General features: G+C 45.6%; 1 protein-coding gene across 1 annotated transcript; it reads left to right on the top strand.

Annotated features, from left to right (window-relative positions):
- Nucleotides 1-4,623: 4,623 nt before the first annotated feature.
- MYD88 (MYD88 innate immune signal transduction adaptor) lies at nt 4,624-21,915 on the top strand. Its single transcript, XM_084619753.1, has 5 exons — nt 4,624-4,976; nt 11,630-11,749; nt 12,955-13,135; nt 14,607-14,698; nt 17,860-21,915. Exons 1-5 carry the CDS (start codon nt 4,640-4,642, stop codon nt 18,012-18,014), a joined length of 885 nt encoding a protein of 294 aa, XP_084475879.1. The 5' UTR covers nt 4,624-4,639; the 3' UTR covers nt 18,015-21,915.
- Nucleotides 21,916-27,133: the final 5,218 nt, after the last annotated feature.

The following is a 27,133-nucleotide window of genomic DNA, read 5'->3' as shown; positions in this document are numbered from 1 at the left end:
CCAGGGATCAGGTTGAGCCACAGGCCCTACCTATAAAGAAACTGCTCTGGTTTAAACACGTCAGTTTAAAATCAATCTTATTAAACTGGTTCAAACCCCTAATGTAGAAGCCCTTGCCCTTGCATAAACTGGTTTAGCTTGTATTGATAAATTACTGACTTAATTTAAACCCATATGCATCTTTCACACATATCATAGGTTGAATCCCTGCTTTAAGTGCTAAATGGAATTAAACCCTAACTATGGAGCCGTGATTTGCACCTCCATAATTAGCAATGGTTAAACCAGTTCATGGGCATCTACACTAGAGGCTTGCACCAGTTTAACTAGAACAATTTTTAAATTGACTTAATTAAACCAGGGTACTTTCCTAGTATGGACAAGAACTAGGGCCTAGTCTACACAAAAAAGGTTTGACATAGCCAAAATGGCAAACCCTTCTAATCGATATGCAGCGCATACTGGCAAAAATTGCTTTTGCGGTATAACTTATACTGGTTCCTGTAATCAAAAAAGCTATAGCACCAAAAGCACCCTTTTGCCAGTATGAGCTGCATCTGCATTAAGGCATTTGCTGATATAAAAATGACATCTTAATTGCTTTGACTATACTGGTCTGGTAACCTTCAGGGCAGATTGCAAAATTCATCTCTTTCCCCAAACTTCCTCCTAACAAATGAGTTGTGTACCGGCTCCTGCAACATTGCTCCTGGAAGTAACCAGTCATGTTTAACCTTGCATAAGTGGCTTTATCTGAGGGGGAGGAGAGTTTAGTTCCTTTCCCAGGAAGACCTGATGCACTCTACCCTCTGGCAGAGGAGTCCAACCTTTCCAGTCTGGGGCTGATTTCATGGGAAGTTCTGTCTGAGGCCAGGTCTACGCTAGAAACTTTTGCTCGTCTGGGAATGTCAAGGAGAGGGGTGATTTATTTTTTTTAAATCTTTGTGTGTGACATTTTGATCCTGCCAGAGCCCTAGGGCCAGATTCTTAAAGGTATTTAGGAGCATAACACCCATCGGTTATCAGGTTGGGAGTCAGGCATTTAGATACCTTTAAAAATCTGGCCCCTACCTTAGACAGAGTTATACCAACACAGAAGTGCTTTTGCTGGTATAACTTATTTTCTGTGCAAAATCAATATGTTGTAGTGGCACAGGCACTCCTTTGTGTTTTTTTTTCTTTCGTGGGTATAAGCTGCATCTACCTAGGATCTTTTGACAGCAAAGCTGTGTAGGAATAGCTATCCGGGCAAGCCTTTTTCCAGTGAAGACATGGCCTCAAGTAAGTGGAGTTGAACAGGGGCCTAATGCTATAGATGTAAGAGTGCCCCCTCATTGGCTGGAACCCAATCCTTTAAAAATCCAGGGGAGCTGAAACAGGCCCCAAATGAGAATCAAATTATTTGACAAATGAGCAGGAGCATGTATGGTATCTTCAGTTGCAGCCTTGTCGGTGGCATGCTGTCACCACAAGCTGTTGGATATGTACATTAACGTTAATTTGATTGTCTGTTCCAAACATAACCTCCATTTTCAATCTAGTAGAAACCTAAGGTGTAGGGAGGGGATGAGGAAGAGAAGTGGATGAAGAATCAAAGTTAAGACAAAGTGTAAATGATGTTAGTGAAGATGCTTGTTGCAGAATCAACCCCCCAGCTGCTCTGAATGTCACAGTTGCTCTAAAAACAAAACAAAAAAACCTTTGAAATGTATCTTAAATGCTGATTAAATTAAAGTACAGTGTATTCATTATGGAGGACTCCACTCTGGTACTGGTCCTAAGGAGCTTGCATTTTCTGTCAACAATGTAATTCAGACATAGAAAGCATCAAGAAGATGGATTTAGCACACAACAACACAGGCTTTTTCCGATCTCAGGTTTTTATGAGATAGCATTTATCAGCATGGTATCTAAGGCTTCCTTCTTTCTTGCCCTACATCCCCATCTTTTTCCTTCTCTTCTGCTCCTGTAAGGGTATGTGCACTGTTTCTTTAAATCTGTAGCAGAATACTAGGCAGGGGACTTGGGGAAGGTGATACACCCAAGCTCTGCCTGAAGTAAGATGAGACAGAGTAGTTGTAGGGAAAAACTTTTCCTTTCTTCCAGTCAAGTTCCTCGCCTCCCCCCCGCAGCCAAATAATCTGGAGTCCCCTCTACTACTGCCATTTAGCATCCACAAAGAAGAACGCAGAACAGCCTAGATCTGATTTAACAGGTGAGTGCTGAGGATTTCTGGGGTCATGTGATGTCAGTGACATCATCACTGGCAGCCTGGAGGCGACCACGTGGGGCAGACCAGGTGCAGCATGGGTCCCCCATAGATGCAGCTCAGGTAAGGGAGGGTGGAAGAATGAAAGATGGGTATTGCTAGGCACTTGGGTACTGCCTCGGCCACCCTTCAGGGTGTTGGGAGTGAGTGGCTGGGTGAGCTTGGCCATTGCCCTGCTGCAGGTAGCTAAGGAAATGGGGGTCAGCCAGTGTTGCTGTGCCTGTCTGGTCAGGAGCAGGCCTAGCCCCAGGCATTCCTTGGGGGGCTTCCCTCTCCCCATGGAGCAGGGGTGTCCATCCGCAGGCTCTGCTGGTGCAGGGTACAGCTGGTGGTCTGAGCTTTCTGGACTGAGCCGCCTTCTAGGTGGGGTGTGCCCTGTACAAATGTCCTTTTCTATGCTGGCAGCTCCTGGGCTGCAGCCTGGGTGGGGCCTCCCTCTTTCTCAGCCCTCAGCTGACTGGTTTCCCGGTGAGGAAGGAAATCTCTGCTCTCCACTGCTTCAGGAATGTGGGGGGTTTTGGTGGGGAGAGGAGGGCTCTTCCTGCCACCTAAACCAGGGCTCTGCTGTGATGGGCACAGCCACCCAACGCGGGCACTGTTGGGACCTTCCACCCAGACATCTCTGTGGGGATGGCAGCAGGGGAAGGCAAATGTGTCCCTTGTGTGTGTGAATAGGAGCAGAAACAAGCTAACCTTAAGTCGGAGTAGTAGACCAGAGCGGGGGCTGAGCCTTCAACTGACTTATGTATAGATGTCCCCTACTAAAACCAGCACTCTAAGCAGGAGCCTGTTGGTTTGGGATGAGCAGGAGACGCTGGTTCAACGCCCAGCTCTGCTGCAGCCTTCCCATGGGATTTTGGGTAGGTCACCCCATCTCTCTGTGCCCCCTCTGGGACATGGGGCTAATAATGCTTCCTCTCTCCCACCACCTGCCTGAGCTCACACACACGCTCTCTGTGTTCTTGCAGTACCCAGCCCAATGGGAGCCTCAGCTTGATCCCAACAGAAATAATGCCATCAACGCATCACTCCCCCCATCCTAGCCTTGGGGGTGTTCATATTGCATCCCTCTTGGGCTGGGGCATGGGAAATGCAGGCTCTGCGTGCAAGGGTGGGGGTGTCTGTCTCCATGGAGGTGGGGGTAGGGAAGTGGGTTCAGGGGATGGGTAGAGGGGTCACCAGCTGCTCCCTGACAGGCGAGGGGAAAGGACGGTGTGGGTGTGTGTCTGCTCCCAGGCTGGGGCAATGGGGGTGTCTGGCTCTTAGGCCAGCGGAGAGCCAAGCTCTGTCAGGTTTTGTGCAGGAAGGGGAGGAAGTTAGAAGAATGCCCTCTCCAGGGAAGAGGGGGCCCTGACCCCCTCCCACACTGAGAAATAGGTGTCTGTCCCTTTGCTCCCAGGGAAGGTGCGTGGGGGACAGGTTGGCTGCTAGGGTGTCCTCTGGGACTGGGGGGCATGGCTGGCTGTTGGGGGCTCCTGTCTGTCTCTCTGTCCCTGGACTGAGTGTGTGTGTGGCTGTCAGGGGCTCCTGTCTGTCCATCTGTCCCTGAGACTGGGTGTGTGTGGCTGTCGGGGGTTCCTGTCTGTCCCCGGGCGTGGGGGGTGGCTGTCGGGGGCTCCTGTCTGTCCGTCTGTCCCTGGGCCTGGGGGGTGTGTGTGGCTGTCGGGGGCTCCTGTCTGTCCGTCTGTCCCTGGGCCTGGGTGTGTGTGGCTGTCGGGGGCTCCTGTCTGTCCGTCTGTCCCTGGGCCTGGGGGGGGGGGGGTGTGGCTGTCGGGGGTTCCTGTCTGTCCCGGGGCGTGGGTGTGTGTGTGGCTGTCGGGGGCTCCTGTCTGTCCATCTGTCCCCCGGCCTGGGTGTGTGTGTGGCTGTCAGGGGCTCCTGTCTGTCCGTCTGTCCCTGGGCCTGGGGGGGGTGTGTGGCTGTCGGGGGCTCCTGTCTGTCCGTCTGTCCCTGGGCCTGGGGGGGGGGTGTGGCTGTCGGGGGCTCCAGTCTGTCCGTCTGTCCCCGAGACTGGGTGTGTGTGGCTGTCGGGGGTTCCTGTCTGTCCCCGGGCGTGGGGGGAGGGGTGGCTGTCGGGGGCTCCTGTCTGTCCCCGGGCGTGGGGGGAGGGGTGGCTGTCGGGGGCTCCTGTCTGTCCGTCTGTCCCCCGGCCTGGGGGTGTGTGTGTGGCTGTCGGGGGCTCCCGTCTGCCCCGGGCCGTGTCTGTCGCTGCGGGCGCGGGGCTCCCGCCCGGCCCTTCTCGCCCGCAGGGGAGGCTCCAGGGCGGGCGGGCGGCGGGCTTGCAGGCGGGGGCGGGGTGGGAAGCGAAACCCGCGGGGATCCGGGGCGGGGGCGGGAAGTTGCGAAAGCGGCAGGCTAGGCTCGCGAGCCATGGACGCGGCCACGGCCCCGGCCGGCTCCGGCTCCCCGGCGGCCCCCGAGCTGGAGGCGGTGCCGCTGGTGGCGCTGAACTTCGCGGTGCGGCGGCGGCTCGGGCTCTACCTCAACCCGCGCGCCCCGGTGGCCGCCGACTGGACGGCGCTGGCCGAGGAGCTGGGCTACGAGTACCTGGAGATCAAGCACCTGGAGGCGCAGCCCGACCCCACCGCCCGCCTGCTGGAGGACTGGCAGGGCCGCTGCCCCGGCGGCGCCAGCGTGGGCCGCCTGCTGGCGCTGCTGCGGGCCGTGGGCCGCCAAGACATCCTGGCCGACCTGGGCGGCCGCATCGGTGAGAGCCGGAGTTGAACCCGCGGCCCAGGCCCCGCCGCTTCCTCCCGCCTGCGCCTCCTCGCTCTGCTCCGCCCCCTGCGCCCCCTTATTGCCTCTTCCCCCGCCCGGTGCTGCCCCCCTCGCCGGCCCTGCCGCCGCTGCCCCCTCGTGTGTCCGGCTCTGCCGCTCCCCTCCCCTCGGCCCGCTCTGTTTGACAGCTGCGCCGGGCCGCTGGGGCTGGACTCCTCCCCGGGCCTGCCGGGTGGCTGTAGGAGCCTGGGGGGCTTGGGAGAGAGGAGAGTGGCCTTTGGCACAGCCCTTGGGGGGCGGGGGGCCGAGGCTGCGCGCTTTGGTGGGGCACAGTTCAGCCTGATCGCTGGATGACCGTCTAAATAGGTTCTGGTGACATCATAGGCCACCTGCTTCATGGGCTGTACAGAAACAAAAGCACCCTGGAGGCAATTTTAATGATTCCCCCCAGGCCCCACCCAAGACCGAATGAATAGTTTAGTTTCTCTTGGGGCTGGGACCGATCTGCAGAGACAACTGGAAAAGAAAGTTCTGGGAGGTTTGGTTTGGTTTCCCCCCTGAAATTCAACATTAGTCAGTGTTAAAACTCTGGTGTAAGCATGGCTAGGTTTTGAGTGTGAACTGCTAGCCTGAAGTGGGTTTAGTTTGGCAGTTCTTGGTGGCTAACTTCCTTTATATCCTTGTCATCCTTTTGAGATTTGCTAGTTAATTTCAAAGCCTGATCTAGACTGATAGGTTAAAGAGTCACTGTCAGCTTGTTTAGGTCCTGAAATTTAACTTTGTTTGGGAAAGCTAAAGCCTATGTGTGGCATCTGTAGAGAATTATAAATAATACAGGGATACTGCATAAGATACAGCTTTCTTTATGAAAATAATTTTTGAGGCCTAACCATAGTTTGAGTGGTATGCTTTTTGTTTTGCTTGTTGCTGTTCTACTCTGAAAACTGACATTGCAGTTACATATTTATTGTGCTTCTCTGATTTTTTTTTCATAGTAAACTTGCTCAGTTTTCAATGGAAAGAGAGAGCCTCATATTTCTGCAAATTCACCCTGCATCCTTTCTGTCTTGCATGTGATCTCCAGTGATATAAATCCTGCAGGTCTAACAATGCCTTTGGCAACATTAGCCATGAGATAGTTTGTCCAGGTTTCATGGAGGGCATGACCTGAAGGTAATGGGATTGGACTGAGAATCTGATTTGGCTGGCAGAATCTTCAGGTCTGGTGATGATCCATGGGATGGAGCCCAGCTTGACTGTGTCAGAGCACAGCCTGAATTTGTGGACCTGGTAGTTGTGTGGGCGGGAATTATTTTTCAACTGAGCAAACTTGATACAGGAATCCATGAGAAATAATAAATAAATAAATACAGAACCCCACAGAGCCATTTTCACAAAGCATTATTTACAATAGAACCACGCTTTACGGGAACCCAAATGGCACTAACTGGAAATGAAGTTTTATCACCTAAATATTTCTCAGGTCTCTTTCGAGTCACAAGTTATGCTTGACACTGAGTGTCTACAGGCTGTACACTTGCTGGGCTACTGGTGGGGAAGTGAGAGATCTCACTTCCTGTTACTTGCTGATGAGAAATCAAGATGGAAAACTTCACCGCTGCATCTTGCAAAACACCAAATAGATAAACCAGTGATCTAGTGTAGAGATTCCCACTGGGTCCCTCCTACTCCCACATGTATTTTGAGGACCCTCTGCTGCTTTTTTTTTTTTTTTTTAAGGGACCTGTTATTAGTGTTATGCCTCATGAGCCTCAGTCTGTTTTTGTTTTTTTTTGTTTTTTTTTGTGGTCCATAACAAGAAGCAGAGACTTCTGGCTGGGTGAGAAGGTTTGAACTTACAACCCAAATGAAGCTGCACTTCAGAAGCTCTTCATTCTGGCACTGATGCTCTTAATTCAGGAGCTGACTTTTCAGTTCTTCTTGCCACATTAACACGTATAGTTTCATTCAGGAAGAGGCACTGAGTCTGAATACCTTTCAAAAAGGGAATATAGAACCAAATGGTTTTAACTGGGTGGGGCCTGAAGGTTGAGGAGGCTCCCAGCTGAGAGTCACATTGAGATGTTCGCCTGGAGACTATAGCTTGGGTCTGATCCTATGCTACTTACTGAGCACCCTAAACTCTCATGAAAGTCAGTGGGAGATGATTGCCCTCAGGATCAGGTCCCTAACATGCATTAAAAAAAATGGAGGATTCAGCCACCCATATCGTTGGTACTGAAATTTGGGCTTTAAGCAGTGCTGCTTCTTGATCTGAGTGTCCTGGCTGTGTTATATGTTTGGATGTAAGACTCTTTGTGAGGCACATAACTGATCCATAACTAAGCCCCTTTGTTTTCCATTTAAACCGATTTTTACCAAAAAATCCCGAGTTTTACAAAAAGCATTATTCATTTTTTTCCGATTTTCACCCTACTTTTGTATCATTCAAATATATTTAAAAAACTTGTTTGATTAGGAAAATACAATACCTTGTATGAGATGTATGTATTACGATCCTGCATCTGTGTGTATATGCAAAGCTGCCTTTTGAAATAAGGCTATGTATTAGTCTAGAAAAGACAGATAATAAACCACCAGGCACACGCAAGCTCTGAAGTGTGTGCACAGTTGAACGTACTGATGAATCTCACACCCACCACATGCACACTTCGTGCTGTTAGTGGATAATGGTTTAAAGATTTGACACACTAAAATGGGAAGGAAACAGAAATCTGTATCAGAATACGTTTCAGAGCACAAGGAAGTATTCAAAAGTTTAAAAAACAAACAAAATAGGAGAAAAGGATGAAGTTGAGTGTATGCACTGCAAATGGTGTGGCCCAATTATTAAATGTAAATGTTTATAGGCTAAGAGATCTACGTCTTCAACAGTAAACTGTTCATTCAGATAAAAAGTTTTATTTGGGAATTAGAGATCTATTGTTTTCTTAAACTCAGAAGTGGCATTGTTTTTTGAGTTCTGTTTTAGCCCTGCAGCAAACCACATTGAATTCCGTTCATCAAAGCATTAATCTACTGAATACTTCCCCCTGTCCTTCTGTCCACCAAAATAAACCCTGATATTTACCCAGAAAAATAATTAATAGTTTTTTGCATTGATTTTTCACCTGTTTTGGTTGTTGTGGTAATAAACACCTATAAATTTCTGGGGGAAATTAAATCAAATAAAAACCGAAACCGAAGGGGCCTATCCATAGCACAGAATTCCAAAGACTGCATGTGGTCTGTGGCATGCACTTCAGAACCAACCTCTCTTTCCATGCAGCCGTGAGTCAACTGTTCCATCCCAATGGATGGCAACAATACGCAATAATTATAGCAACAGTACGTATCATCATTCCTAAAGAGGTGGTGTCTAGTCTAGCCTTAATAGTTCCCATTCCAGCAATGGCAATTCTGCCTTCCTTAGCAGCTCTTTCCATTGCCTGATTGTCCTTAGAGTTGTAAAGCTCTTTACCTTGGTGCGTTTGTCCTAAATCTTCCTTGCAAAAGCCCATTACTTTCTATTGCTTTCTTGCTGACTAGTGACAAAAACTGGTACTTGTCTGCTTAATAATTAATCTCCCTCAGTTGTCTTTTTTTCCCCTACTCGGAACATGCCCAGTTCATCTACCCTTTCCTCGTAGGGCTTATTTGTTTATAATTTTTACTCCTCTCCTTCAGCTTCCCTTATGCAAGCCATAATTCATTTCAAGATCAGAGCTATGTTATATGCCTTATATTGAGGTTATCTGCATAGACTGGATGGGGTTTATACAACTGCATGGAACTCGGCCATAGGTGAGAGGTTTATGGCAGGAGTGGGTGGGTGAGATTCTGTGGCCTGCGTTGTGTAGGAGGTCAGACTACATGATCATGATGGTCCCTTCTGACCTTAATATCTATTAATCTATTTCCGTTTGCAGGCTTTGTGCACTCTCATTTAGTTGGTTTTGTTCTTATGGTTTCAGACCCCTTGATGGTCACTTTGACTTTGTGCCCTAATTAACACATGACTCAAAGCAAAACTCATTCAACATTTCCTAGCATGGAGACTGACCCATGCCAAAACTACTGGAAACCATTAATCAGCTCAGGTTGGCTGGAAAACCTCATCTCAATTTCAGTGAAATTGTCCTCAATTTTGTATATGTAACAATACTATGTGGGTTTTACCAGAATTGGTGTGTCATTCTGAAAGTTTTGCCTCAGTCAGAAGCTTTCACTCTTGGAGATGGATGGGCAAAAGGATTAGCGCATGTTTGCATCATTAATGGAATAATCTGAAGTGCTCAAATAAGTGTGTATGACCCTGAACAGACTAATGAGGAGAGCATGAACATGGTGTCAGAGCCTTGAATTAAATTCTGATAAGGAACTGGGAAACAGTCTAGAGAAATTCAGATAAGGCCACTCACTGTATATTCCATTTATACAATGTGGGGGGAAATATATAGTTTTTTTAAAATGTTCATTTGCCATCTTATGCACCCAAATTACTTGTTTTCATCCAGCCCCTGGTACTTCCTCTCTAAGCTCTCTGAATAGCTCTGATTTTTCCTCTTGGTCTCTTTTGTTGTTTTTCTTTACCCAGTTATTATTTTAAAATGTGTCATTACTTCCAGTAGATTCTCTTTCCTGCTATTTCCAGTCCCGCAGCAATTGTTCTCATCACAAAGACCAGCCTGTGCAACACACCAGCATCACTAAGATCCAGAGGGTTACATGATGTCTGAAAGGGTTGCATGATGTCTGATTAAAAATTATACATTAAAAAAAACACACAGCAATATTTCAGAGTTTGCCTTTCTCCATTTGTGCTTTTTGTTTGCATTTTGCACTTCCACTTGGGAAGTGGAAAAAACACTAGTCAGTTTTCAGGCTGTTGTTTTTTTCTAATAGTTTCAGATCTATTCTTACTCACTAGTTCTCATGCACTAGTACAGTGCTGCAATGGGTTGGTTGTATACACTACAGGGGAATTTTAAAAAACAAATTTAAAAATTTTAAATTTTAAAAAACAAATCATTACTATTTTCATTTAGATTGTTTAAAAAATAAAGTTAATGAACATATTTCTACTTGTAACAAACCTATATCCACGCAGGATTTCATGGGAACTTCATAGCAGCAGTGGATCAGAGTCCAGATTTTACTGCTCTAGAAGAACATACTACCCCAACTTGAGCTAAGGGAGAATCTCCACTGACAGTTACTGTAATCAGCCCTATTCTGCTGTGGGTTTGTCTAGATTTTTATATGGCCTTCCTCACTATAGTATCTGAACGTCTGATTCTGCGACTGATCATCAATTCTGATTCCATCTTCTAGAAGGATGGTTTAGTCCAGTGGTTCTCAAACTTTTTTTTTCATGGACCACTTGAAAATTGCTGAGGACCTCGGTGGACCACTTAATGATCTTTCCAAATGTTGTTTGTACTGTTAGCTAACTTTTGTAAAGTGCTTTGGATAAAAGCACTATATATAAAAAACAATAATAATAATTAATTTTTTTTGTTCTACAAATAAAAGCACACAACTCACATATTTTAATATCAGTAGTCTTACCTTTCTAATGGGATGGATGTGCCCCCCGAGCTGGGACTGGGAAGAAAGGGGTCTCTCCCTCTCTCCCCCACCACGGCAGCTCCTGAGCTGGGACTGGGAAGGAGGGGGGGTCTCTCCCCCTCCACAGCAGCCACAGAGCTGGGGCTGTGAAGGAGGGCCATCTCTCCCCTGCATCTGCAGCCCTGGAGCTGTGGAAAAATGTCTCTTTCTCTGGCCGCTGCAGCCCTGCACATCCCAAATCCCCCCCACCCCCTCCTCTCACCACTGCCCCCTCCCACCTACTGCCTATTTCCCCCTAAGGCCACCACCTCACCTTACATGTGCGTCTTCTCCAGGGTCCAGGCACCTAATTAGTGGAGCCACACCTGCGTGGCTCCACTAATTAGGTGGGTGGCCCTTCATTCTCTTGTGTGCAGCCCAGGTGCGCACCTTAAAGGGAACTATCTGCGGACCACCTGAATGGAGCTTGTGGACCATGGACCACAGTTTGAGAACCTCTGGTTTAGACAAATCTTGCATCTTGGCAAAGGGTTAGACTAGATAACTCTTGTGGTCCCTTCTAACCCTATGATTCTTAGCTAGTAGTATACAGATGTGCTAGTCAGTTCATTACATTTATTATTATTATTAGATTTTTATGAAGACTTAAAAAAACAAAACTCCCGAGTCTCTCAACCCCTAGATTTTGGCTCCAAACTACCTGATGGTGTTTCGTTAAGTATTAGTTAGAGACTCAAAATGGGCAACAATGAAAGGAGAACATGGAGATGTTAAAACCTATGGAGTCACTGCTCTGGTGATATTTGCATACATTGTATGTGCTGTTCAATGAGAACAACAACACCTAAATAACACCTTTTGTCCAGTCTCTCAGTGCATCCTACACACAACTAATACTCCGAAATCAATTCACCTTAACGTTGTAAGTCCCTTTTACTTTCAAGTCAGAATGTTGCTGAAGGACTGGGGGTGCTGTTTGTATTTTGTTTAGTTACCGCTAAGCGAGTTCCTCTGTGTGTTGAACCTCAGCAGCATGATCAGCATCAAGTGAGCCTTTTGTGTTTCTTGCAGAAGAGGACTGTAAGAAGTACCTACAGAGGAAAGAGCAGCCTCTTCAGGTGCCAGCAGTAGACAGCAGTGTCCCGAAGACATTGGAGATGTCAGGCATCACTACCAGAGATGATCCTTACGGTAAATTGCCATAGATCTATAGATTTAATAATAGATATACTGTGCTAGAGCTTGTCTTCTATGTATTAGACCCCTGTGAGAAGTACTGAGAATCATTCACCTCCCTTCCTATCTCTGTCCTTCCCTCAACCTATGCATATACATGACATCCTGACCAAGCAGGGAGATAGGATTGAAATACTCAGGGAGAGAAGAGGGGCAGTAGGGCAAATGGTAGTGCAATAAAATATGTGGAACTCTGTGCAGTTTTATAGGCCTAAGGCCAGTGCAGCATGATATTGTGCCAGGACCACTTTCTGTAAAAAGCTTTCATCTCGTCAGAGTTCATTGCATGGATCTAAATTTCCATTCATTTGGAAGGAGACCTTTTTAGGTGAGCGGGATCGCGAAGCCCGGTTTACCAGTTTAGGCCCTGAGCCTGAAAACAGAGCCCCACCGTTTGAATCCTGTGGGGCTCCCCTCAGGTACAAGGTTCTGCCTGTGTGGATCTGATTTTAGTATCTGGGCCACAGAATGCTAATGTTTTCCCTACCCCACTTTTAGGGCCTGATCCTTCACTACATTAATGCAGTTTTATGCTGGCACAACGCCGCTGAAATCAGTGTTGTCATGCTGGTGTAAAACTGGACTAACACAGTGAGAAATTGAGCCAGTAGAGGTTGGGCACCCAGTTGTGTAAAATGCTAGCCTTAAAATAAGGCACCTGAATCTGTGGTTGGGCACCGAATAAATAAAAGAAGGCCTCAGTGAGAGCTGTAGGTGGCTAACTCAGTTAGGTCACTTATTCAAGTGTCTGATACCCAGGTCAGAAAATATTGGCCAGTCTTCTCCCCATTAGATTTATTTCTCATATAGCTCTCTTTGTGATATGTTTGTATTTCCCAAATCTGAGGGCCTGCCTGATACTGTTGTAAATAGTGAGTGTAGTGTTGCCCTTACGTGAATTATCTGCAGGGACTGAACCTTGGAGCTCTGGATTTAGAAGCAGGAGACTCTACTGCCTGGACCAAACAATCCGATTCATTAGCCCAAAAGCTGCAGCCAACTCAGTCATAAATCTCTGTATAAGGACTAGCCACTAGAGGGGGACAGAGAGCCACACTGTGCTAATATGGGTGAGGTGAAGTTATGAATCCAAGGCTCCAGTACGTGTGGTTGAATTGAATTAATTTAATATGTCTGCATATAATTCTGAATGGTTTCAGGGAACACACCAGAGCTATTTGATGCCTTCATCTGTTACTGTCAGAAAGACATTCACTTTGTCCAAGAGATGATCAGAGAGCTGGAACAAACGGAGTTCAAGCTGAAGCTGTGTGTGTTTGATCGGGATGTCCTGCCAGGATCGTGTGTGTGGTCCATCACTAGCGAGCTTATCGAGAGACGGTGAGTGAACAATGTTTGCAGGGGGGGAACTGGCTGTAAGGAAAGTATTTTTAGATTTTTCCAGTGTAAGACTTTGGGTAAGCCAAAGGAGAATTGGTTCCTTGGGACCAGATTTGCCCTCTCCTGTTGGAGCATGCAGGATGGGATAGAGAGACAGGGAAACACCACAGTGAAGTTTGTGGAGCTTCCTATTTACTATCTCCTCAAGAAGGAAGGGGGGAGATGTCCCAAACCAAGACCCCCTCCTTATGGCACCACTGGTCTCTGCGCTCTCTTCTGCTGTTTAGATACCCTGTGGTTGCTCAAAGGCAGCTGTGAAGGGGGCCCAACAGGAGATAAAACAGCTCCCAGCTGCATCAACTCCCACACAGCCAGATTTCCACACAGAAATCCAGTAAGTTTTCAAGAGACAGTATTGTGGAGAGTCACTCTGGCCCTCACCCCAGGACTCCTTAGAGCCCTTTTCATAGAGTTCAAGGGGGAGTTGTCCCACAGAGGGTTAACTCCTCCACCTCCCTCCTTATGCCCAGAGGGGAGAGCTGTCTGGAGAGAGCGTCAGTGCGTCTGTGTGTAGGAGAATGCACCAGCACTCGTAGTTTTTCCTTTATCCAGTTGATTTTTCCACCCACTGGAACATTATGATGTCAGTTCTCTCTCTGGGCAGCTAACATAGCTACCTGTGCAGAGTGTGAGCACCCTGGAGCAGCCAGGGAATTCAGAAGAGAGATCTGTCTTCTCCCCAAGACACTGGTGGTGCACAGGGGAACTTATACATGCTCAGTGCTAATGGCTACTTGTCTGGATTTCCGAAGGATCCTTTCAGACAGAGGGGGTTGTTATGGTAGCATCTCTAGGCTCCAGCCAGGATCAGGGCCCTATTGTGCAAGGCACTGTACAAATACACAGGCAGATGATGAGTTGAAGAACTCACCATGTAATGTAAGACAAGACATATCAAATGAGTGTAAGTAGTGAGTAGAAGGAAGATGCAGCTAACAGTAATGAGGTCTTGTGGTTCTGTAGCTTATTGTTAGCAAATGCACAAGTTGATGGTTCCAAATCATTGTAACACGTCTTCAAAAATATACCTTAATATCAGTGATACCCACCTGATATCATAGTATGAGATTATACTGTTAAAGACTGCATCATAATGCATTTGTACAAGGGGGCTGAATTAAGGATGCACAAGTGACCTTAATTCTGGCATTCCTAACTTCTGAGTACTTGATTTTGCAATCTCAATAATGTTTCTTTTACGTACATTTTTTGTGTGTAATATATATACAGATGTAAGTAAAGTATCAAAACACTTCAGATTTTATTGACATTAGAACTGGAACACTGTTGATGGTTGCATGTTTTCAGCAGAACAGTGCTATAAAATATATATTTTTCCAGCAAGCATGAAAAGCATCTCTCTTTCGTTCAGTTAATAACCATTTTTTCCCCACTCTCGGTTTAAATCCAGGTGTAGGAAGATGGTGGTTGTTATTTCAGATGATTACCTAGACAGCAATGAATGTGATTTCCAGACCAAATTCGCTCTTAGCCTTTCCCCAGGTAAGAGAATTCAGATGGCCCATTAAGGGTACATTTTCCCACAACAATGCATAGTCAATGTTGTTCTTAATTATTTGTATTACAGTAGCATCTAAAGGTCGCAGCTGAGATTGGTGCCCATTGAGCAAGGCATTGTACAAATGCAGAGTAACGGCTTGCTCTGCATTAACTTGCCAGGTGAACCCGGCTACCACACACTAAAAGATCCGTAGGGAGCTTTGATGTTCTCCCATTTCAAACAGCGCTACATCAAAGTACACTATGGATCTTTTAGTAGACAGCAGCAGGCTCCATCTGCTGAGTCAGTGCGTAGCAAACTAGTGTGCTGTAGATTCACATCCTGGCTTGCTGCACACTAACTCACAGTGTGGACAAGCCCTAGGAGACAGTCCCTGCCGAGAACAGCTGGAACAGACGAGGGGTGGGGAGGGCTGCAGAAGAGTAAAGTGATTTGCCAATGGCAGAGCCAGGAATAGAACCTAGGTTTCCTGAAACCTAGCCCAGTGCTGTATCCACTTAGCACATTGTCTCGTGTGTGGAAAACCTTCCCCATGGCTAGTGCTGGCCCAGTGTTCAAAGGAAAAGAAAGGGATTTCACTCAGACCAAAGGATATCATTCTTGAGAGCCATTACTGCTTCCTTGAGGGGCAATCAGACGGGTAGGAGTCTGATCCTATGCAGACATTGGTAGAGTGATTGCTTGCTGCCCTTTAATTACCAGTGGGTGCTGCAACCTACAGTTCTGAGGGAAGTATGTTCGTAGAAAAGGAAATGGTGGTAACCTAGAAAAGCCTGAAGATCTGGAGGAAGTGGTTTAGGATCAGTCTACTCATTGTTTTTTGGTTACTTGAGTATCTTTTTAGATCTGCAGCTGCATCTGGATATCCCTACAGCACAGGTTGCCAAGAGTAAATCTTTCCAGTGGCATCTGGCCAGGAGGTTGTGGCATGTTGAATAATGAAATGGAGAGCGCTTATCAAATTTGTGGATAACACCCAGCGGGGAGAGGTTGCAAGCACTTAGGAGGACAGGACTAGAATTCAAAATGATCTTGACTAATTGGAGAATTGGTCTGAAATCAACAAGATGAAATTCAGTAAAGATAAGTGCAAAGTACTTCACTTAAGAAGGAAAAATCAGATGTGAAGCTACCAAATGGGGAATAACTGGCTAGTGGGGTCATACTGCAGAAAAGGGTCTGGGGGCTATAGTGGATCGCGCTGAATACAAGTCAATGTGATGCAGTTGTGAAAAAGGCTAATACCATTCTCGGGTTTATTAACAGAAGTGTTGTGTGTAAGACACGGGAGGTAATTGTCTTACTCTGCTTGGCACTGGTGAGGCCTCAGCTGGAGTATTGTGTCCAGTTCTGGGTGCCACACTTTAAGGAAGGTGTGGACAAACTGGAAGGGGAACAACAAAAATGACAAAAGGTTTAGAAAAGCTGACCTATGAGGAAAGGTTAAAAAACTGGGCATGTTTAGTCTTGAGAAACGATGAATGAGGGGGGCCTGATGACAATCTTCTAATATGTTCAGGGGTCTTATAAAAAGGACAGAGATCAATTGTTCTCCGTGTCCACTGAAGGAAGGACAAGAAGTAATGGGCTTAATCTACGGCAAGGGAGATTTAGGTTAGATATTAGGAAAAACTGTCTAACTGTAAAGGCAGTTAAGCTCTCAAACAGGCTTCCAAGGGAGGTTGTGGAATACCCATCATGCGAAGTTTTTAAGAACGGTTAGACAAACACCTGTCAGGGATGGTCTAGGTTTACTTGGCCCTGCCTAAGTGAAGGGTGTTGGACTTGATGGCCTCTCAAGTCCTCTCGCTTCCACCCCTCCATTGTACATTCTTTCAGAGGTGGACTTCACCGCAATTCTCCATGCCTTCATCACTGGCAGATTGGATTAATCCAGTCTGCTCAGTCAGGGCTATCCCTGTACTTCTCAGACTTCAGCTGGTGCAAAATGTTGTGCGTCTTGCATGGAATGCAGCACACCCATGCCCCAGACATTGCATTAGTTGCCAGTTGGAGTTTTTGGTGCAGTTCATGGTACTGACTTATAAAGCTGTCAGGGTTCTCACCCCACTCTGAACTCTGGGGTACAGATGTGGGGACCTGCATGAAAAGCCCCTACACTTATTTTTACCAGCTTAGGTTAAAAACTTTCCCAAGGCAAAAAGTTTGCCTTGTCCTTGAACAGTATGCTGCCACCACCAAGTGATTTAGACAAAGAACAGGGAAAGGACCACTTGGAGTTCCTATTTCTCCAAAATATCCCCCTAAGCCCTTACACCCCCTTTCCTGGGGAGGCTTGAGAATAAACAAGATGAGCACAAACCAGCCTTGGATTTTTAAGACCCAAAAACCCAATCAGATTCTTAAAAATCAGAACTTTATTAGAAGAACAAAAAAAAGATAAGAGAATAACTCTGTAAAATCAGAATGGAAGATAATCTTACAGGCAGTCAGATTCAAAACATAGAGAATCCCTCTAGGCAAAACCTTAAGTTACAAAAAGACACAAAAACAGGAATACACATTTCCTCCAGCACAGTGAATTTACAAGCCAAAACAAAGAAAACCTAATGCATTTTCTAGCTAGATTATTTACTAACTTTACAGGAGATGGACGGCTTGCATCCTTGATCTGTTCCGGGCAAAGGTATCTCACAGACAGACAAAAGCCTTTTTCCCCCCCTCCAGATTTGAAAGTATCTTGTCCCCTCATTGGTCATTTTGGGTCAGGTGCCAGCGAGGTTACCTTAGCTTCTTAACCCTTTACAGGTGAAAGGATTTTGCCTCTGGCCAGGATGGATTTTATAGCACTGTATACAGAAAGGTGGTTACCCTTCCCTTTATTTTTATGACAAAAGCCATTCAAGGTTTGGCTTGTGTATGTTGTAACCTGTTCAGGGAGATTTGAGATGCATGTTCCCATGTGCGTTTGGCTAGGGGAAAGAGCCTTCGACGCTGGAACTTGCTGTCCAGGAGCATGGCCAGTTGAGTCACACTGGTGTAACTGAGACCGGGGTCAGGCCTAGGTGTATGGACCTGTGCGTGTGTGCTGCTGCTTTCACTCTATGGGGGATGTAAAGAATGGATTTATGGTTACGATGCAACTTTCTTTACTCGCATGCCTGGGTGGACTGTCTTTCAGGTGCACGCCACAAACGGCTGATTCCAGTCAAGTGCAAATCCATGAAGAATGAGTTTCCAAGCATCTTGAGGTTCATTACGGTCTGTGACTACACTAATCCCTGCACCAAAAAATGGTTCTGGATAAGACTGGCAAAATCCCTCTTGCTTCCATGAGACAAAGCTACATAAGCCAGGTGCCTTTTGATCCTGCACAGTTGTGCCTTCTGAAAAAAAGAAACTCTAACATTCAGGTGTAGTCTATACAGTCTTTCAACATGTCAGAACTTTGATCCTTGCAATATTATGCCTGGGGCCTGCAACAGACACACAAGTGATATCTGAAGGGGGGCTTAATTGCATTAAATGGGGAGTTAATTGCAGTAAAAGGACTACAATGCACTTCTCCAGGTGGGTAACTTGAAATGACCAAAGCCACAAACCGTTGATGTTGTACACAACTTTTATATGGTTTTAAACACCGTTACAGGGCTCCCGTAGTGGTATCTGGGGATTGTCAGGGGAATAGTTTCTCTCTTTAATCCCTGGTGAAATCTGATGGCTGGTTACTGACCTGTATGAAATGAGTTTGGGGGTCTCAGTCTGGTTTTTAGTGGACAAATGAGAAATGCCATGAAAATCATTGATACTGGCACCTTGGTTGGGAGAGAGGCCAAGGATTGAACTACCCTTTTGTTCCCTAAAGGCAACCCCTCCAGATCCGGGTTGTAGCAGACTGGAAGGGCAGGTTCCATTGCCGCTGCCCAGATTGTACCTGCTCTCTGGCTGTACGGAGGACTTCAATCTCCAGGACACTCTTTGTATTTAATGAGCAGCACATTTACTTAAACATCGTTTAACTATCTAAAAGAAATTAACTGATCTCCCATTATTTTTAGCAATATCTGACTCTTGAGAAATGGCTGAAGTGAGTTTATTTTTTGTTTAATATTTTTTTCTCAATTTTGGTCTTTTACAACATTTTAGGTCATATTCCAACCTATTCAGAGAGTTAGTTACTCATGTAACGCCCCTATTGCTGACATCCTCTGAAACAGCCTTCCAACCTTGATCAACGATTGGTTCTTCGTTAAAAGCAAAAGCCATAGAGAAAGTCATGCTAAATAATGAGGGTGCTGCTTGTAGCCTGTCCGTCTGTGCACATGTCCCATTTAACTAAGTGATCGCTCTTACATCAGCACTGGGAAATCATAGATCCTGTAATGTTTACAACAGATCAATCTCACGTCGATGGCTCAGTCTTGGATTTGTATTGTAGGATTGAACCTTAACACACAAGGTGCTGAATACCGTCAGCTTCCATTGACTTGAATGGGAGAATTGAGCTAAGAACTTTCTAGGAGCAGCCCCTAAATCATTTGGCCTCTAAGAATCTCGCAGAACACACTGGCTTTACAATGTCTCAAAACCAAAAGGATAAGTGTCTGACAAAGAATGCCTTGCATTATAGATCAGACCTACGTCAAAACAAATAGTAATGTTTTAATATGAACATGTATATTTGAATTAATATATTATGATACTGTGATTAATTAATCCGTATACTTTAAATCTAAAAGAATCCCCAGTTGCTTGCATGAATGAGGTTAGGCGCACCACTCTTGTTGCTGTAGTTGTATGCATCGTGTGGATCTTGACCTCAGAGGCTCTGTATGATCCAGCCCTTATGGAGACTTGGAGGGTGGGTGGGTTGTTCTGTTTTGTTTGTTTGACAGGTTATTTTAAAACAGGGTTTTGGTAAATGTTTACTTTCCAAAGTAATGTGGTTTTCCTGTGCCTACAAATCTCTATTTGCTTGAGTTGCTGCAGGTTGGTTCATTCCTTCAGCCACTGATTTGCTATGGATTTTATTTCTTAAAAGGAGTCACTCGTGTACGTTTTCAAACAGTAGCCGATCATCAGTTTCTTGACTATTCATTGCAATATTAACTGTTTTGAGTTCTTCTGTTAGAAATGTCTGTGTCTGAGTGTCTTTAAAGGACATTAATGTCTACTCATAAGCTGTTGCTATATGTTTTACCAACTTCTTTTTGCCCACTAGGTCTCTTGTAATAGACAAGCCAACCCTATTGTTGGGAACCTCAATTAACTGAAGCTTGTTAAAGCTCTTAGCATCAGTAATGGGGAACACTTTTGGATGGGCCTGCAAAACACACTTTTTGCCATCTCTGCCATTAATATAGTGGTCTCCACCACTCTGATGAGATCACCCTGCATAGGTCTGTCCTGAGAATGTTGTGGGAATTAGTGAGAGAACTCTGGGGAAACCCCCAAACTTAACTGATCTAAATGGATATAAATGTATCTCCCAGTCCTCTTGTCCTCTGGCCCTTGGTGCAGAAGTGGAGCACAGCTGCTTATCTTGGGATTCCTGCATCGTTTCTAAATGTCAATTATATAAATAACCTGGGGTTCTGAGGACTGCTAGGTCCCCAGCCATTGTAGGGAATTGGATTGATTTTTTTTTTTGCTGAATATTAGCACTTCCCTGGTGTTTTACAAACCTGAATACACCAGCGGTGGGATTGAACCTGATATGTTTGGATCTAAAAGCATGAGCTTCTGTTGAATGACTAGGTCTATTAACTCCGAAGGCTGTAGCAGAAACACGAAACTCTTCATGGTCTAGCCACTGGGGGGGAGTACAGTGAGCCACACTTACACACATGACTGTTAGTGAATTACACCTCCTAATCCTGCTGGCTGGCAGGGGAAACTTGTCCCCAGTTCATAGCGGGGAAACAGGCACAGAAAGTTTAAGTGACTTATCCAACATTGCACCATCTGGAACCCACATTCCCTGACTCCCCGTGTCCTGTTTTAAGTAGGAAATGTTTAGCACAGATATTGAACTCTTTGGCAGAGACTATAATTTTACAACATGTTTGTACAGCGCCATCTGTGGTGGACCCTGATCTCTGGTTTGGACCTATAGCTGCTACAGCAATGCAGATAATAAAATGATACTATACTGTATTCATATTTACTAGGTGATGAAATGATAGATGAATATCTCTGCTCTCTGAATAGAGAAGATGCTGCTTTTGCAAGGAAAGAAACAGCAGCATCTTCATCATTTCTAGTTCATCCAAACATACCCAGATGAATTTACCATTCCTAATAACCATCAGAGACCTCATATTGTCACCTAACTTCTCTGTGTCTCCGAAGAAAGCTGCTGTTCTTTATAAGTGCAAAGTATTGTTAATGAATGGGATGTGCATGTACTCAACTTTTTAAAATCAAGACAAAAGTTCTTAAGTAGGCTACAATAACGCTCTTGGGGTTAGAAGAGGGGTTAGAATCCCAGAAATAGAAGGTCTGGAGGTTTAAAGAGGTACTTCCGTAATATACTGTATGTCAGGTGTCCCCAGACTTTTTATGTCATGTTGTCCCTTATGTAATTGTCCATGCCCCTCCTGAGGGCTGGGAGCCAAGGCTGGGGTTGGAGCTGCAGCTGGGGTCATGGCTGGGAGCGGGGGCCATGCGATTGGGAGGGGAGCCAGGCCGTGGTGGGGGGGTCGAAGCTGGGGCTGGAATGGAGCTGGGGGCAGAGCGTGGCTGCATGGTGCTCCGTCCCAACCCCTTGTGGGGGCTGGCCCTGGCCCCGCTGCACTGCCTGAATGTTTCTCCATGCTCCCCTAAATGGGCACGCCTCACAGTTTGGGGACTTGTGCTGTATGCTAAAGTAACTTCAAGATCCTATGCACTTCTGAATTTGTCATAAATCTGTTCTGAGTGTGACATCTCCTTAAGTCATAAAATGTTATTTATCCCAAATGCAATTAAATTGCAATGGAGTGTTTCTCCGCCCTTCCGCCTCGTCCTGTGCAGAGGAAGAGCCAAATCCTCAATGTGTTTTTAAAAAATTACCCACAAATGATGTTGGTTACATTGTATTTTTTTATCTCACTTTAAAACAATCAGAGCTGTGCTTGTTAATATCAAAACATTTATTTGTATATTTGCATTATTTTCTGTCCATTCTGATGTCCAGCTTTTGAAGGACATATATGTTTTATATCAACTGTTCCACTGGTTGGTTCTTTTTAAAAAGTTTTCCTACTTTTGAAATTGTGCCAAAAATAAAGACTGAAGAAAAGCAGGATTTGTGAACATGCTGTTTTTGTATCAGAGAACACCTGCCTTTATAGGGAAGTATGGTATTGGGTATTCAGCAGTGTGTAGCTCACCACTGTGTCCCAGCAGGAACGCTACCAAGAAATTATGCTTCAGAAAGGTACAATTCCTCTCCAGGTCTCATTCTTCACTTGACAAGATGTAGCCTCTTCCCTCTCCCATTGCCTGCATCCAGCCAGCTCTCTTAGCTGGCCTGTGGGGTGGTACCAGGGCTCTGCGTACTCCCTGCACACTGGCTCATGGGCAAGGGGAGTATTGGGCATTCAGCCACTGTGCATCCATTCCCTCTATGCCCAGAGGTCCAAGTAGGTCTCACACAGCTGTACAGGATTGGGGGGGCTTGCCAACTTTAACCCCTGGGCAGCTACCTAGGACCAGGGCACAATCTACCCTTAAGGTAATTTACACATGCAAACACAACGCCTCTCAGGATCATCTCTGCCTTCCAAAGGTAAAGTAGAAGAATGCAGTTTTGCTCCATATCAGGCTAGGTTAAACAGTGTACTTGCATGATGCTATTATGTAGTCTAGTTTCCACTTGTATGCTATGAAGTGCCCAGCAATGGATGATACAAAACACACACAGTTCTGTGGGGAGCATATCTGAAAAGACTTAGGCGCTAACACTGAAATGAAGACCTTTACAAAACCCAACAGCGGGTAACATTTTCAAAAGTGCCCAAGTCCCATTGACTTTCAGTGAGACTTGGCTCCTAAATCCATTTTGAAAATTGGACTTAGGTGCCTAAGTCACTCAGGTTACAACTTCTGACCTTGGTTGACGGTTGATGAGTATAACTTGGGGTAGAATTAGGTCTTCGGGTCTTGGTTTTTTTGTAGGTCTGTTCAGTCTCTTGACTGATAAAAGATCGTCTTGTGCTTGAGGCGCAAAACTGGGAGCTAGGAGAGCTATTCCCGGTCCTGTCTCTGATTTGCTTTGTGACTTTGAGTAAGTCACTTAACCTCTGTGCACCTCAGTTTCCTCATCTATTAAATGGGAACAATATTTACCTGACAAATATTTATGCAGCATAATTCAGTAGGTTGTATACAATGCTCTGAGCTCCTCAGCTGGAAGGTGATACACAAAGTAGTGTTCTCTCTGAATCAAATTCTGCTTTCAGTTATACCTATATGGCCCCATTGAGATGAATGGAGTTGCCTCAGCATAAGAGCAATTTAGTCCAGAGCCTACATTCACAGGAAGAAAAATGGCAAAGGTGGCATTATTATGCACAAAAAGGAGCAGGAAAAATGTTGCTTGATTATCTTTAGGAAAATAAAAGGAAGCAAACAAGTACAAGGGCTACATCACTAGAAAACACGCTATTAGACTTTAGTAAAGAGAACGAGCTAGCCGAACTCCAGAGGTTTTAGTTGATATCCGTCAGTCGGTCCTGGATGTAGTTCAAACAATGCACCATTGGTAAGAGTTCTCCCAGGGCTAAATTATAAATACTTGTGTTTTCGCCAAATCCCATCAGCACATTTGTGTAATAGGAAAGCCTGGTGGAACTGCTTGAGGAGGACTCTGGAAGCATGCCCACCAAATTGTTCTTTTTGTAGCAAAACCACAGGCACCAGAGTGCAGATTGTTGTGTGTCTGCTCTGAAGCTGCCTCTAGCTTGCCTTGTCTCAGTTTAAAAAGAAAAAAAAAAGTTGATTTACAGTGAATTAATTTTTAACACATTCCAAGCTCCGAAACAATGCATGCTGAATTGTGATCAGCTAAGGACCCAATCTGGCAATAAACCTGCACTTCAAACACCGGTTGAAGTCAACAGATCTGCCCATGTAAGTATTGTGGGAGTAGAACTCTCTGGTGCTGGTTCTCAGCTTGCCTACGCTGGTGCAAAGGTGGAGACATTTTGCCTGCACCCAGTTTGTGCAATGATTTAACTCAATTGGTTTAAAAACCGATTGTATTAATGAACATCGCTATGTAATGTACCGGCAAGTGTGTATGTGCACCACTGCCCTCTGCTGCATGGAATAAAAGCTAATGGGCACCAGCTCTAGCAATCTGGCCCGAGCTCCTCTTTAGAGGCCAGTTCTTCCCACCTCTCTCCACTCCCAGGACGCACTGCAGACAGGGCAACGGGCCCCACCCCATTACTTATTGTCCACAATATCTAACCCTTTAAAGTGAGTTTTCTCAATGGGGTCAGGGCCTCATAGTTTATTTACAATCCTAGAAAGTAAGATAATGCAAATGGTTGGTTGGGGTTTTTTATTCTAGATTTTACATGTACATTCATGCCAAAAAGGTTGCAGGGACTGAGTGGGGTTCACACACAGTCACTCATCCTGGCAGTCGCTGGGGGCTGACTCTGAGGCCAGAGCAACTGTCTTTCCTGAACTGCCACAATGCTCCCCTGCTGCTGGTTCTCAATCTCAGCACTGCTGGTTCTCCGCCACTGCTGGCAGAGCCCTGGTGGGTGTGCGAACAGGAGGCAGATGGCTGCTGCAAGGCCCTGCCAGTAGGAGGGGAGAAGGACTGGGGTCCTAAGAGGAGCAAGCTGGGGACACCTCGCGAGTGCCTGCCCCATATCTGTCTTCCCAGTCTGTTACCCATTGGAGCTTTGGTCCCATTTCAGGGCCCTGTCCCCCTAATGAACCTGTCCCCTCAGCCCACTCCCTCTGGGGGCCCTCTTTCCGCCCTGGCAGGACTCAGCTCATTTTCCAGTTCACTTTAGGTCAACTTTTCCCTAGCTGGATGAACTGTGCACAGGAAGGAGCTGATCCATCACTGAGCCATGTCAAGGTGAAGCTGTAATGTAGTTTCGTAAGCTTTAGTGCTCTGGTGTGTGTGACACTTTTTGGGGTGAGGTACCCAGGATGAATCACCTGCTTACAGTGTGGGACAGCCCTGTCTGTGCCCATCTGGGGAAACTCGCCCTAGCCATGGGTTCCAGTACCATCGGTGCTCTGCTCTGTGCTCCGCAAACCTTGCTCTCTCTCTACGTAGGCTAGCAATTTACACACCCCAGTTTGCTACACTGGAATGCCCAGTCCTTTACGTTGTGGACACCTGTAACATACCTATCTGCTGCTTCTGTGGAACCAGTGCACCCCCATTCGCTGGTTTCCCCTCAGTTCTACCTTCTTAACACAAATCACTTAATACAGATTTATAGTAAAACCAAATTGAAGTTTATTTAACAGAGGTAGTCAAATACAAGCAAGTATCAGGATTTGGAAACATAAGGTTACAGGTAAACAACAAACATAAGATGCAAACTATAGCCTATACTTATTAATGAGTTTCTTTCCTGACTAACAAGATGAGCTTAGGGTCAGTTCTTGCAGCGCTTGTCCTGTTTGGGATCCCCTCTTCAGAGAACCCTCCAGGAGTTCATTTGTCTTTGTCAATGCTCAAGTCTCTACCTGGACCAGCCAGTAAACACAGCACTGCCTCTACGGATGTCCATTGTTCTCAACGTTAATTGAGTTAGTCCCGAGGCCCTACCTTGCTTCTGGTGACAAGTCTCACTATTACAGTTTTGCAACCTAATATTCTATATTCTCATAAACTATTTCCCATACAAACATCTCACAATAACCATGACACTAAGTTAGTTCTTAGCTTTGAGCAGAGGCCACACATGACCCCCTCTGGTGTAATATGGAGAAAATGGTTAGACACTGATGTAAAATACCTGCCAGGCTATGCCTGGGCATGACTGTCACAGTGTATCACTGGTAGCTGATATACATCAGTACTCTCTCGGTTTGCAACCTGGCCAGGTTTTCCCAGGATTGTCCCTTTTTTGAGGTAGCTGTCCTGGGAAATCTTTTGTTTTTTATCGTTAAGTCCCCAAACCTGCATTCCTTATGCAGGCTGGAAATGAAGTGAATTAAACGGCACTGCAGTGGCTATTGCTAACCAAGGAGTGCAGGAGTGGGACCTGCATTTTTATCTCAACAAATATTTGATGTGAAGGTCTGACAGACTATTGGTTGTACATGAAATAGTCGCTGCAGTTGTAGCATTGAACGTTGGTGGTGTGCGATTGGTCAACATAACATTGTTTCTGCTGCCTGACTGGATGACTGAAACATCTGTAAACCAGAGGTGGGATATCAAAGTGATTTAAATATGGCCACTAAATGCTTATGCCATGAACCTTCATGCAATACATACTTGCATAACCATTTGAAATACTTTTATTCAGGAGCATTTCTGAAAACAACTCTCTTCTCCTCTCTTTTGCTAGAAACAGCCCACGTCCTTAGCAAGTGTTGATCCTGCTGGGAAAGGTTAACTGGGGTCTGCTGACTCACTAAGACAGGTGAAGGTTATTCAACCTGCGTCTAAGGGAGTCGTGATGGGCTTTATAGGGAGCTAGCATTTAGGATGCGGAAATCCTAGGAGCAGCTATTAAGCCTGGTAAGATGGTTTCTGCATTTCGTTTGATAATAAAGTCAAACCCAAGATGGGGTGAGTTTGTACTTTACACAATGCATGGATTATAATTGCAGAACAGGTTGGGAAAGGGAGCTGCTTGCATCTGGCAAATACTCTCCCAGCAAATCTGTGAAATTGATTTGAGTGAGTATTCACAAACCTTTTTTGTAGTTATTTGTGCCACTTTAGGCAGGTTCTTCCTCATCTTAGCTGGCTGAACTAAATTGTGACCTGCAGCCTTGCCTCATAACTTAGATCTTTAAAAACTGTTTTTGTGTCACTTGATTGTATGCTTCGCTGCGTCAGGAGCAAGTTTACCATAACAAGCTTCCTCACTGGGGTAGAGATCAAAGCGTAGGCCAGGGAGGCGGAAGACCTAGTTTCATTCCTAGTTTTCCAATAGAATTTGTATGCCTCATTCAGAAAGCCACTTAGGCCAAACTTTTCATAAGTGTCCACTTGAGATGTAGGATTTGACCCCAAGTCAGTGTAAGACTTAGTGCTTGATTGTCAGAGATGCTAAGCAACTGATGTCACCAATAGATGTGGGGGCTCAGAATGACTGGAAATGAGACCTTAAGAGTCTTGAGTTGCCAGAATTAATGGATGCTTTTGAAAATGTTGGTTTTAGCATGTCTGTGCCTTGATTTCCCTGTCTCTATACTGGGAATAAACCAAACTCATGTGGGTATTTTAAGGCCTAATTTATCAGGATTTGTAAAATGCT

This window comes from Lepidochelys olivacea (assembly GCF_965140295.1).
Source record: "Lepidochelys olivacea isolate rLepOli2 genome assembly, chromosome: 2".
NCBI lineage: Eukaryota > Metazoa > Chordata > Testudines > Cheloniidae > Lepidochelys > Lepidochelys olivacea.
The sequence above is the reverse complement of the archived record's forward strand: the minus strand, read 5'-3'. Positions and strand labels throughout refer to the sequence as shown.